This window comes from Bombus pascuorum, chromosome 12 (genome assembly GCF_905332965.1).
Source record: "Bombus pascuorum chromosome 12, iyBomPasc1.1, whole genome shotgun sequence".
NCBI lineage: Eukaryota > Metazoa > Arthropoda > Insecta > Hymenoptera > Apidae > Bombus > Bombus pascuorum.
In genome coordinates, this window is record NC_083499.1 from 1,084,664 (window position 1) to 1,099,864 (window position 15,201).

The 15,201-nt window shown below is 35.4% G+C and overlaps 1 protein-coding gene across 2 annotated transcripts in view; it reads right to left on the reverse strand.

The window, feature by feature from the left end:
* The window catches only part of LOC132912450 (pikachurin-like), a 248,715-nt gene that overhangs the window by 176,206 nt on the left and 57,308 nt on the right, over positions 1-15,201 (reverse strand). For both annotated transcript variants that reach the window (XM_060969867.1, XM_060969866.1), the window contains exon 3: positions 3,324-3,440. In XM_060969867.1, coding sequence (XP_060825850.1) covers positions 3,324-3,440 — 117 coding nt within the window. The remainder of the gene's footprint in view (positions 1-3,323; positions 3,441-15,201) is intronic.

The following is a 15,201-nucleotide window of genomic DNA, read 5'->3' on the forward strand; positions in this document are numbered from 1 at the left end:
AAATTTCACCGTCTATTTTTATTATAGATCTGATTCTTCTACTTAACTGTTCGTATTATAAAATTATTATCTATATAGCTGCATCAGTTATAAATTTTTAACACCACAAAACTAACTAAAAGTTTGATAGACTATTAAAGATCGCTCGCGATTTACTTTGACAAAACAGACTGCTCTTGTTTTCGCGGGCAACAAGATCGCGAAAATGCCGTGTAACGAGCCGCAACGTTTTCAAATACTACGCTGAGTTTTCGTAGGTTTATTATTAATAACAACCGAGTGACGTAACAGACGTGATTTCAGCTAGTTTCGTACTGGATTTTCTTGTTGCACCGTGACCAAAAAGGACCGCGCGACGAAACGATGAATTATTAGAGCGTTTACGGAGTACGTGCTTTCGACTGGTTTTAGTAGACGTGTAGATATTCTGTGCTTCGTCGCTACGTTGAGAGTTTTTCGTGCAACGACGGAACGTCCTGCTTTGTACAAGAGGAATTATGAGAGGAAGTTGTTCTCTTTTATCGGACCGACTGAACAATTTCTCGCTTGTTTACGGCGAATTTTTTCCCTCTTGCGCGAAGAAATTTTGAAATCGGCTATCCCTGTTAGTCGAATGTCGTGTTACTTTTATTCGTGCTAAAATTTTAATCATTGTTATTAGGAATCTGCGATGAATAATTTTAGAGAATCTTCTCATTCTATACCGAGAGAAAATTTCTCTGAAGTTCTCCGATTTTAATTTATTTTAATCATACGAGAATGTAAATAGAGAAAGTCTTTGTATCAATTACAACTTAATTTAGTTCGTAATTATTATTCTAGATAAAAGTTTCGAAGTAGTTTTATATTTATAGTACTTCAAAAAAGAAGTATTTTTATTTTTCAAAAAATGAAACTTCAAGGCGCTATTCCTTGCCCGCTACATAATATATTAACAAATTATCATTAACAAATAATCTTAATGTAGATTTTGTTTCCAAAACATTGTACATGTACTTTAAAAAGAATTATATGGAAAATCATATTTGTGGAACGTCGGTCATATAAATGGAAGCTTCTACTTCTTCAAAAAGGAACAAAAATTAAAATTCACGATTTTCCTCGTTTAATCGATGCATGATCAATCAACACTTGAAGTCTAAATAATTTCTTTTCGATCGAATTGATTCTCGATCTCTATGATGATTTACATTATCGAAAACGAGTTTATTCTTAAGCTGCAGAACATTACGATTAATGTAAGAAATTGTTTAAAGATCGAATACACAACTCGAAAAACATGGTAACTTTGACAGGATAGTTGGATGTACGAGAAAGATTGAATTCCAGCCATCAAAGACTGAGATAAATGATAAAAAGTGGAACACGAACAAAGTGTTTCGAGACGACTGCAGACTCACGTCGAAATTGAACGTCGAATCGTGCGTTTATCGCACTCTAATGGACCCAACCTTAACCTAGGATCCTTTTTATCTCTGATACGCTAGTTGTCCTATAGTTTAGAGTCAAGTGTATCTTGATACGAACGAACTGTACGTAAAAAAACCTGCCATCTTCGAATAAAATGTCACGACACGATTTTCCTAAGGCATTTCGCGCAATATGCTACGTCTGAAACGTGTCACGTGGATACTGATTACGTGTCACTCGAAGAATTTTCCCCCTATGAATTTTCCTGATTGATGCTACTTGAAATGTTTGGATAAAAATTGATGTAGAAAGATGGTGATCTTAATATGAAATTTGAGATTGGGTTAAAACTTTACCCCCAAAATTTATTTACTGCAAATTTCTGCAAAAATAATTTGTACTGTAAAACGTGTATATATACGTACAGTTAACAAAATTGAATTTTACTTATTGCACGTTAACACTAGAACTACCGATAGTTAACACGAAGCTTTTTCTACCAAAACCAGTCAAAATGACTGGTTTTGAAAAAATACGTAAAATAGAATATTTTTATATTTATTGATTTATTACTTTCTCAAAGAAGGAATTCCATGTTATGTAGTACATTTTTGGTATTATTAATCCATCTGAGACCACGATCCCTAAACGAGGGTTGACACATTCATAAAATTGTAGAATCAGTTATTTTAACTGGTGTGGTATTTCTAATGTCAGCATCTAGCTATCTAGTTATTGATCCGGAATTTTCCTAATAACTGATATCATCATATTGAATGATACACAGTAAAAATTTAAAAAACGTGTGAGAAGTTGTACAAAACGAATAAACTGGTTAATTGACGTACGATAAACAGATTGCAGGACCCTTTCACATTTTGACTGGTAGTGGTATAAGTAGTATTGAAACAAAATTATTTTCAATTTGAATACATAAAAAACAAAATAAAATTCATTATATTATTCTTTTAGTTATCGTTGCGAAAGTCATTATATCATTGCGGAAAAAATATAACATGAAGTAAAAATTTTAAAATAAAATTGTAAAACCAGTTAATTTGACTTGTGTGGCAATCCTAGTGTAAAAGGAACAAAGTTTAATTCTGTTAATTGTACATAACGTTATGATACAAAAAGAAAGTGTCCAAAAAAGTCGATACAAAACTTCTGCCATGTGTTAATAAGATCAAGTAAATAAAGAAAGTTTATATAAACTGATGTCCGAAATTGCTTTATCGAAGAGTTATAAGCTTCCGAAGATTCCCAGGAAAGTTGTTCTTAAGACTTGCTATACAAAATTGTAGACAGACAAATGCATTTACTACTATTTTTACAGCGGCGGGAATATTGAAGAAAGTTCGACGAACATTCAGTTTAACGAGTATTGTTGCAGAAGGAAGAAATTTCGAACGATTCATTATAACTGCCAAAATGATTAATATAAATTTTTAAACGCTTACAATTCTTCGATGAAGTATTTTCGGACGTTGATCTATATGAACTTTTTTTACCTACTTGACTTCATTAACATGTAGTATAAGTTTTATAGCGATTTTTTCGGATACCTATATAATACCTTCAATAAGTCGAACTTACAATTCATACGTGTTGATCCAGATAAACAATTTACTTTCCAAACGACGGTGGATATATTCATTTGAATACTTTTTACATAAAACAGAGAAAAAAATACGCGTGACGAAACGAACATTCTTTAAAATCAGTCTCTTATATTTCTTTCGAAATCGGAAAATCCAGGCAAGTTACGTGAAGCAATTTCCTAGAGAACTCACGAGGCAAAATTCACCGAAGTCAAGGAATCGAATAAACAGATTCGTCTACGGGGAAATCGGGGGAGACGCGTGAGGATCGCGAGGAAGGATATGCAGGGGTAAGTTTCGGGATCAACTCACCGGCGCAGCTGTATCCATTTTTATGAAGAATGTAGCCGTCCTTGCAATCGCACTCGTACATCCCATCGTGAAGTTCGTAGCAGAGCTGCTCGCACGGAGACCCGTGACCGCATCTTCCTGAAATGCATAAAGGATTGTCATGGTGAGAGGCTTATTTGTATCCAGAATGCGAAGAAGAAACAAACGAATGATGATAAAACATGTTCGAAGGATATTCGACGCCGCGAGTTCAAGATAGGTTCCATTTTCGACGACTTTAAAAGCAAGAACATTTCACCATAAAAATGGAATTTTCTTCTGCGATTCTGTTGTAATAACATATTTTTGTTTTGACACGTGCAGTATCGATAGGGGCTAGGCTAGCGACGAAGCTGTTGACCGTGTTATTCCTTAACACTTCGCGGTCTCGATATATTTAATATTTTATTACGACTGGCTTAAGTGGTCACGATTAGACGACGAATATTTATGCACGCGTAGTTTTACGAATATTATCAAAGAAATGGAAGTTAGATAAACATCTGTTCCACTGGCCAAATATTATAAAATATATAATGAATGCTTTACTTTGAATATTTTATATATTTTGAATATATGTGCACTCTTTATGTTTCTACATAGTTGAATTTTCTATAAATGTGCAAATATCTAATTATAACGAAGTATAGTTACAACATATATTGTAACGCAATGAATCGATTAATTTCTCAACGAGCTTCAGTAATAAATATTCCCTTCCATAATAGATCAACGATTTAACTATGCAATGATAAATACATAGTTTTGATAATAATATCGAAATAACATACACGTACTTGCACATTTAACGTTCGACAAAGCATAAGTTATCAAACAATAAATATCACAATCCCTAACTAATAATGCACAAAGAGACACCACGAAAAGTCCACGGAAAGTCCTCGAACAATCAACGAAAACGCCCACGAAGAAAGGTCGTAATAATTACATCGAGCGAGCCATCTCGAATTTATTAAGTCGTAGGCTAAACGGAGGGTATTTCGCCGAGGGAAGATAAATCTCAGCGATTGCCAGCGTCGTATTTTCTGTAGCGGTGCACGGGCCGACGAGAAAGCGCTTCATTTACCTTTGAATTATTCTGTGCCCTCATCGAAACGCTGGCTCAGCGTCGTTGCTCTCGCTCTGCGCTTTAAGGATTTTCCAGCAGCTACGCGACGACTCGACGGTCGATCGACAGCGACGACCGCCAGAATAATTCACGTCTAACCGCGAACTTCCTGCAGGATTACAATTTCCTGGCCTTCTCTACAGTTGTAGATAGAAACAAGTGGACAGGTAGTGAAGGCAGGTACCAATGAAGTTTCTCGAACTAGTAGCAGTGTTCTACACTTAAGCTTTATTTGCTATTGGATTGCGGGTTTTTATGCAACTTCGTATTTTTAAGAACAGAACTAAGGAAATGGAACGTACGTAATGGAATTTATTTAGCATACGACAAATTATAACAAGCACACCAGTTTGGATGTTTTTATACTATCGTATATTATATACATCCTAGACACTTTTTCGTCTTTAAATTTATTACAAATGCACAGAAATCTTCAATCTCTTTATTATATATCCTTATAGTACATAGGTCATTTAGCAAACTTATTGAAGTTCATATTTACTTTAGGTGTATGCAAACAAGTCTGGTAAATAACTGAAATTCATATTTAATTCTAGGTGTACCTAAACAAGTTATTTTTAACGAAACTTCATTGCTATGTATTTCTATTAGCTGTCCACTTATTTCTATCCCCGACTATATATATATCCTCTTACAGTACGACCTGTTCGAACCTTATTGCCCTCGGCCTTTTCCACTGGCGATACGATGACCGCCTTTGGAAAACCCTCGATTTTCCCTCGCGTGTACTTTGTGCACGTATGCTACGTACACCGACCGTGAATTGTAGACCCTCCCTAAATTCAATTTCAAGGAATCGTAGCTGAAGAATAGGATTAACGTGAACTGGATATAGGATGGATATACAAGGGACAGTTGAAGGGGTTAGGTTGTTTTCTAAACCGGCGATTCTGCACACTTTAGTTTCTGGGGAAGTGATTTCTATTTTAGGAGATGGTGGAAAAAGTGAATAAACGGATTGCGAGGATAGTTTCAATTTTTTGAGAGTCTTCTTTTAGAGTTTAACCTAAATTATTTAAGAGCTAAAATTATTTGTTTGTTGATTTTGTATAAGTTATTATACGACATATAAACAGTTCGTACAAATATTTTTCATATATAGAATTGTTTTTCGATACATTGACAAAATTTGTTCGTTTTACTGGTAAATTGAGGAAAACTTCGTACGTTAAGGAATTAATTCTTTCGATGTAAAATCAACCTGACGCAAATTAAATCGAGAGAACTATAGACCAAAGAAAAGTAAGGATATTTCTCGACTCGTTAATCCATAATCCTCCTTAATTCCCTTTGAACCCTGGTAAAGCTCTACAGCGTCAAAATAAAATTACGCGTCTGAATTTCTGGTGATTTTCGTACGCATTCCGAACATCCGGCACGATTCACAGAAATTCTGTTTACACGTCGAAAGCATTGTTTCCGCGGATCAGGAACGTTGCACGTAGCTTCTATAAGCAACGTAGCCAGGTGGATTTATTCGAAAAGTCTCAGCCACGTAAATGCACCATAAATTCGCGAAGTGAAGAAAAATGGATGATTCGCTAACTCCGTGGCGAACAAACTCTCGCCAGCCCCCTTTCTCGCATCCCCTTTTGCGTTTTTATGGCTCGACGTTAGAATAACTTTTCGTGCCTCCTCCGGAGGAAAGCTGTGCCGCGTATCTTTCGCGTTGTTCGCATAATAAATAACGATAAACCCGAGCGAAACCTTCCGTCGCGTCGTCTCAAACGAACGAACGCATCGTTCCATAGTGGTCGCATCGCCTACCATTATTTACGATATCCTGTGGCGTGACCGTGCAAATAATTTAACATTTACCTACCTGCTGCGATTAAAATTAATATACACGTGCGTAGAAATTGCATTGATTGTTGATTAATGCTGCGAGCCATTTCCGAACTTACCTGATCTTAATTAAAATTCAAGCTAAACAGCGTGCTTAGGATAATTTATGAGAATTTACGAACGATATTATAGAGAACAGGCGGGATCATGATATCTCGACGTGGTGCTATTTTCTGGTTTGTTTTCCAACACAACTTTGAAGATGAAAATTCATGAGAAAAATTGTGAATAATACAGGTACAATTAGACTGCTGGTGTTTACGTATTTATGAGGAAATGTATAGAATTCTCTGAAATTCGCAGAGCAAATATTTAAAGCAAAGTAACTAAAATGTAATGTAATTATAATATTCAGAAGGTGAAACGAATTTTTATTTCGGCTGTTGTTCATTACTCGTGTTTATAATAAAACCCATCTGTGATATTCCGACAAAATGATTAACCTTCTCACAGAGAAGAAGGTTTCGCCATTTGATAAAATGATCTCTACAAATCTGAAAGAGAAATTGTGAATGCGATAGAGACTCGATTATCCACCATGATGTCTGTATCCCATCTCAAATAATCGAAAACTCGTATAATACAGAAAAGTCTATTGATGTTCGTCAGTAAATCGCATAATAAAATCATGGAAAACATTTTTATTACGTAATATTGTACATGTATTTAGGTTTAATTCATCCTTTAATCGGTCGAAAGTTTGATTAACTGCTCTCACAATTCCTGACTATTTACACTTCCGTATTCTTTGTGTTAAAATTTCAAACAGAATGAAGTCGTGGTAAAGTTCAAAACACCTTCGATTAAACGGGAATCAGATAACCGAGACCCTATTGTTACAAGATTATACAATAATATATCAACGTTCCTCTACCATTTAATTTATTTTACATTACTTTCTACTATCTGATTACTATAGAACTATCGCAGTTTTCATACGAAACTCTCATTTGAAAAATTCACTACAATTTTTTACATAATTAATATTAATAAGTAACTCAGAAGGAAAAGAGTTTCATAACCTCGGTGTTGTTCCCTTGTGTACGAAAAAATCTCGTTAACCATAATAGAACCGTCTTAAAAGTATCAAAACGATATGCACGTTTCGCTGTTACTCGTGCGTCGCTTCAAACATTTCGGCGCCGCTTTTTAATCCACCGTTCTATATTAAAATCCAGCCACGTGGATCACATTTTCGTGTTAAGAAACCGTTGGCAGATAGTATAACAGACGAGTATATAAGCCGCATGATAGCAAAAACGATTTCGTAGCGGCGTCAGACGCTCAGACAGTGCAGCCTCATTTTCCTAACAAAAAATCCAAGAAAATATGTGATTACTTTTACGCTTTCTGCCGGCTGCATTTTCAGAGATTACTCCCTTAAATTTCGGTCACCGTCGTGTCACGCTATTCTTCTCCGCTCCATTGTCCCGCACATTCAAACATTTCCACCCCCGGTATCGTCGTTTCGTATCGCGTTACTCATTCCCTCGTCCCTGATCCGAATCTCTCGTTTTTCCTCTCCGCGAATATAGAAACATTCAGAATTACCGAAGACAGAACTGGGCCATGCCGCGCGCAGGAAACAAAACAATACAAAATAATCGGCTAGGACGAGACAACTTTAGAACGAACGCGACCAGAGAATCGCCGTCTGGAAGAATCTAACAGAGAAGAAAACAAGACACTGATTCCGTTTCGCGAGCGACAATTTCGTGGTGCGCGATTGCGGCGCTTCTCATTCATTAGGATAATTAACGTCAGCGGCGGCGTCACTCGTGCCAAGTGCTTCTATTATTCCCACGTGCGAGAGATTCCGTGTACGCCGCGAAAGTTTCGCCCGCGTGTGCATTCGTGACCCGCATTCCACCGCGGCCTCGATTGCGCCAGCGAACACCACGCGCAGTAAATGTTTTTGTTCCGACGACGTAGGAAACGAGGAAACTAGGGAAACGCTTTAAGCAAAGACAAAAGTTGATGGTGGAATTGCAGGATGTTGTAGAATGCGACGTTAGGATGTATACATGAAAAATAAACGAGGTAGTCGAAGAATTTGAATTTGGCAAATAGTGATAGGTTGCTAGGTTTAATGAAAACCTTGACAGAGGAAGGTTCGATCTTTTCGCTTGTAATAATGACTGTAACCGACATTTACAAAATTTATCTAAATAAAACGTTTGATTGGTCGTTTTTGTTGAAGTGATTCACATTTCTAGAAAAACTCTACATCTTCTCTAGTGTTTAGTTTTCTTAGTCTTCGAAGACATTGAGTATTGTTTAGCTCTAAATTAATGTGAAGGGCCTTTTTTCTAGGAATATACCTTGCACAGATGGTGTAGCAAGGTATAGACGGGCCATCTTTTGTAATTATATAAATACCCATATGTATATACAAAAACCCATGGCTTCGGAGTTCTGTTGTAAAATAACTAACATACACTGTACTTATACTTATACTTACTTCAATATATTTCTATTATACATTCATCCATGCATTTCTTCTCTCTATTCCGAGATAAACTCAACAGTTTTGAGCGTTGAATTTCTGTTACGAATAATAGATATACTTAATGCGTGGTGTGCTTCATGCGTTTTTGAAACGTAGAAAAGCACTCGCGTGCTTTATGTTTATACTATGACATTTAGTTATAACATTTTACTACAACATTTAAGTACAACATTACGTTGCAACATTTTAGAGCAACATTTAACTATAACGTTTTACAGTTCTCAAGAAACTTAATTAAAAGCTGATTTCCAGGGGTAGTACACGATCTTAAATACGAAGAATTTAGACGTCCGAAAAAGGAATGGATGGAGACAACTTCCTGGTACACATGCATCAACTTGTTGGACACCGCATAGCGTCTCGAAGCACTCGGAAGGTTTCAGAAATTCTGAGGACGTCGGTGGGCTCCAGAGTATCCGGAAGCCTGAGCAAGTTTTAGGGTGCTCAAAGACATTAAGAGGTTCCTTATGAGAACATTTGAAAGTCTTAGAAGGTTCTGAGGAATCCAAGAGGCTTTAGGGGATTCTATAGGATTCAGGTTCCTTCAATAATCTTCCTAAGATCACATCGAAGACCATCTGAATTGTTTCAGATTGACAAATACCCCTGATTTAATCTAAACTTGCGGATAACCTCAAAACATTCTAAGATATTTAGATAGTATGGAACCTATCGGAGTTTACAGATATCGTAGTATTCTCAGAGATCTTTGGAAACTATGGAGTCCTTGGATGTCATGGTATCTAACGAAACCTTTGAAAACCACGAAACTTGCAAAGACGTCAAAGGCTCTTGATAGTACACCAGTACAATGTCTGGGCACCAGACTTGATCAGATCTGCTTCTACCGCTTCTCGGCCGTTGTATCAGCTATTGTTTTTCAATTTTTTCAATCTGTTAACTTCTGTCACTTTTTTTCATGCTTAGGTTAAATATAACAGTTTTTACTTGTTTCGTATGCCACTGAAAAATTCAAATTGTACTAAGAAAATATTTGTGTAAACTATTTAGTCAATGAACTAGGAACAGAAATATAAAAATAATATATCAACATTGTCTCATACAGTCAAACTCGTACCAATTCCAATTCTACGTAGCTGAAAGTTATTTATTATATAGAGTTCCACTAAAAATTTATTTTCAATCAACTTCTACATATTCAAAATTCATCTACGTCAAATTGTTATAGACTAGGAATGGTTTCCATCGCGTCTCCAATGTTCACTCGCAGTCGGCAGGATTGAACAACATTATGGTCGTTTACGTTGAACCTCACGGGATTGAAATTGGTCATATCGGTTATCAACAATCCGAAATCGTATGTATCGAATCTCAAAGTTTCGCATCCCACGAGTGGTGGGTCAGTTATATCTGATGCCAACCATCTAGAGCCATCGCTAGTACCGGTCTAAATTGTCCATGTCGCGCTTCACAAACCCATTCATTATTCAATCCAAGAGAGTTTGAAATCGTCAGCAATAATATGCACGAGTTCCAACCAGTGTATGGAACATGCAGGAATTTAACTGAATCAATTCCATCGAGATTATTCATATAATTTCTAAATAATTGACTCATCTATGCTTTCACAAACATGATTACATGTGATATTTAAAGCGTTTAATACTAATAAGAATAGTTGGGGGTGCTCTTAGACAAACAATAATATTGTGAATATTTCAAGGTCCTCAACAAAAATGCAGTTTGTCAATAAATATTGACAATATTGTGTTGGCAATATATATTGATCCTTTTGGTTGAGAGCCTTGAAATATTCACAATATATATTGATCGTTTGAAGACACCTTTGGATTTAATTCTATACCAAAAAATAAATTGGGATATACTTTTGGAAAACGTTGTTAGTACCAAGAAATAATTTTTTCTGGAGAAAGAGAAAACTTACGCATTAATTTAGACTAAGTTCATAGAAAAAAAGTACATCTGTAGAGGAATCTTGTATGCGCCACCTCTTAATCGTAAAAAATTCATTTAGATAGATGTCATAGACAAAAGCTAAGAAATAATTAACTGACGTTTGTTCACATTTAGATTTTATCTATGTCTTCTAGCTTTATTCATAACTATTTAGAAATGGAAATAGCATTTAAATTTTGTACTACGATACTCTCATTGATATGTAGGACGACATTTTTCAATAGAAGAGCAAAATTTTGTCATTTTGGCACCTACACTGTTTTCTACAGGCACTCTTCGATTGTATGTTTGAACAAAAAATAAAACACGATTTAAAAATGGAAGAAAGAAAACACGATCTGTGATTTTGTTTCTTGAGCACTGTTCGCACAATCCAATGTTTTTTAAAGGAATGAGTATTTGTTTTTTACACTGCGTAACAGAAACACAAAATTTAATCAATGCAGTTAATTTAGACTCTAAGTAAAGAAAAGTGAAATTCTAAATTGAAAAATATCATAAAGAAGAAAGTTTAGACATGAATAAAAGGTAATCATGCATATTGATATTAAAATAAAAAATTTTCTAAAAATGGAAACTGAATCATTATAGCTTCTAACCTTCTCACACACTACAATTTTCAATTCCACACATATATATATATATATATATATATATATATATATATATATATATATATATATATATATCTGGAATTAAAAATTGTAGTATGTGAGAAGGTTAATATGTATATGTATATGTAACTGAATAAAATTTCTAAGTTTATGATATCATACATGTATTATAACAATTCTAAGATTAATATACTATACATAACATATAATTCTTCTAATTTTCATAAAATCTATAGCGTTTTAAAAGAAATAAATCGATCGTTTGAAATGAAAGATATCTATATAGCTATAGAGTCAGACAGTCAGTCAATCAGTCAATCAGTCAATCGAGAGGCGAGTTTAAATGACAGACGAGAGGGCGAACAGCCAATACCGAAGCATGGCAGGAGGTGCAATGGATGTGCTGATTAACCCACATTAGCCTAGTGACACGCGTGTAAACGCGTACAAAGCTGCTCTAGCTGTGTCGCCTAACTCGTAATGAGACGTCCTAGGCAGGAATCTGATTAATAGTCTTAGCAACAAAAACATGCATACATCTTTATTACTCAACATTTCATGCCACTGATAGCGATGACGCATCGTCAAAGGCTTAATTACGTTCCATCAATTCTGTTTTGTCGACGTAAACTTGTAATTATATTTAAATGCAATTATGTAATATGTAACTTCTGAGCTTTAGTAGTTAGTTACTGTGTTGTTATGCAAATCCAAAATGTTAAATTACGATACTACGTAAATGTTGAATATTAAGTTGTGTTCTTGTGTAAATGTAAAATAAATTTTCTTGCGTCCTGAAATGTAAGAAATAACTACATGCAAAAAATCATTTCATTCCATTTGAAAGATTAATATCATAATTCGCCCCTTTTGCTGTTTTCTTACAGATTACCTAACAAAGCGTAAATACTGTGAATCGAACGATCTAAGTCAACCACAAAAAAATCCCTAATCGCTGGTAATGAAAAAAAGGTTAAAAACGAAGAAAGACGTTCCGATAGAAAATAATTGAAGTTGAACTTTAAGTAGCAAGATTGGTGATTCAAAAAGGTGGCAGCAGGAAAGAACTTTCAATCTTTTAAATGGGTTAACTTCGTGACGAATCAATCCCATGTACAACTGTATCGACGTGAATCGAGTCGACGACAAATTCTCTTGTCTATTTTCTGAAACGACCACAGAATTTATATTTCCCATAATTTTCCGCGTTCAAGTTAAATCATTGTCGCATCGTGCATCCTGACCCATTTCGAATGTAAAAAATCAAAAACATTAAAATACGGACCAACAATAAATTTTACGACTCTTTGGAATCAGTAATTTCACAAGAGAAACACTTCAGTTCGCTTAAATCATGTGTGATTACGTTTGCCACACTACAAACTAGACGTTATATTGCTAATTAAGTTTAATATTCGATTATTAGATTGTTGAGAAACGTCGTAGCGTTCTTGACGATAATCAATTAAAATAAATGTAATCATAAATATTACATTATATTCATGAAATTTCCACCAAATATTTAAATATTAAATTTAGAACGATTGAGTGATTTAGAAAGTTACGAGTGAAAGATCACTGTTATATTAATATAATATTTTAAGATATAGTTTGTTTCAATAATCACGATATAGTAAAAGAGAAAACGATTCTACGTAAAAATATAAGCCGAAAATATTGAATAATATTTGCCCATATAAAGCTTTGCTTTCAAGAAAATTAATTCTGTATATTCGTAACGTTACTCCATGTTTTTAATTTATTCTCCTTATAGTTTGTTTCAATTATCATGACATAGAAAAAGAGAAAACGATTGTGCTTTCAAGAAAATTAATTTATGTTCTCAAACAAGTTAAAGATAGTAATATCCTTGTAGCTTTAAAAAAATTCGCCTCTCTAATTAAAATTACTCCCGTTGCATATTTTTAATTTATTATCCGTGAAAAATTCATAATAATAATTTCTTACTAATCGCAATAAATCTGTCTCTAAGGATCTTCAAATAAATCCTACCTATCATTCATAAATTAAAAATCCGTGAAACAAAGGAAAATAAATAAAAAAGGAGATAGTAAAGAGAGGAAAAGGAACGAAAGCGACCAAAACGAGGAAACAAACACGGGTGCCGGAGGACAGTCGACGTATGTTGCATGTATGTACGGTAAAGTCGATCCTCTTTACGAGGGAACAAATTCGCGTCGCGACCGGGCATCCGTAAATACGGGTTCCGATTTCCATCTCCGGGGGTTTATCGCGGTACACAAAGTTGCCTCAGGGTCAAACGCCACCCTAACAATAAGTCGACGATCCGAACGAGCACGTCCCGTACCCTGTCCCATCTGGATTGCCTGGCAATGGCTTCACAAGGAAATCGTCGAAGGAACTTCCTTCTCGTCGCCGTCGAATCCGATTGTTCGACAGACTTAACGCTCACTGTGTGTTATCCACCGGACAAATAAGTCGAACTTCGAGGGATGAAAAAGAGGGATCATCGTATCCCCATTACATCGTAACAGATTTTTCAGGAAGAAGATCGAGGGAACACGAGGCCGATATTTTTGAATGGATTTTACAGGAATAGACGTTCGAACCGTTTCGTCTTCCTCTTCCTTTTTCTCATCCCGCGCGCTCATCGCGGAATTGCGTCGCTCGAAGAAAATCCATGATGACGGAGGGACATTGAATTCGGGGGAACGTCTTACTGTAGCTTCCACCGGATATTTGACTAGTTCGTCCTACTTCTTACGGCTGCTCGAACGAACATACGTGACTTGCACACCGCGTTCCATATCTCTCGAGTATTAAAGTTACGGACGACGGTATGTTCTGAGGTGGTTCGATCGGAGTTTAAATCTCCACAGTGGGATTATGGATCGAAAAATACCGGATTAAAAAGTTGTGGGCCCTCGTTCTATATCGGTACAATTATTCACGAATGTACATGAATATACATATGTATAGTTATTACATATAGTAATCTTTTATACGTATATTATACGTATAATATAAAACGTTTTGAAATTTCATTAGTACGATAATGAGATGTAAGTGTTAAAAATAGACAATTATAAAAGATTATTGAGAATAAACACTAACTATATACTTAAGACTCGCATTGTATAAAATACCTTTGTGAAATATACATTTTGTAAAAATAAACTATAGTGGTCTAGCATTTTTGTAATTTCATATAGAATTACACTTGGCAACCTTCGAGCAATCATTGTCGAAAAAATAATTCTGTGGTTGACTGTATCTGCTTCCTACGAATCAATTATTACAGAAAGAAATATTATCAGAATGAAAATAATTTACACATTTACGATTGCGATAAAATTTGTAAAACACCCAAATACCGAAGCCCATGGTGTTAAATACTTCATCGGACATTAAAACCGTTATTTCGGATGCCGTGTCCCCGATACTAATCAACCACTGGGAAACCAACAGGAGAAATAAAAACAAGCGCAGAAAATCTGATTTATCAAGATACACCGGAGGTACATTTCGAGGTTCAATGGCCTCCGCGTTAAAGCGTTACATCCGTGTACCATCGTACGATTCTCCGTGTACATCCAGTACATCTCATCCCCTGCATACAGTATCTTCGACGATACATTTCAACGCTGTCGTATGGTTTCTACGAATCTTTTCACGAATCATATTGTTCGTTGAAGAAAAAAAAATCCCAAGTATTTCTTCCCTCTACAATCTCTCTGTTAGGACGATACGATTTTATTTTCTTTTTTAACCTTTTTCCTTTCATTACTCCCCCTTTGTCATTTTCGACTATCGTCCAGCATT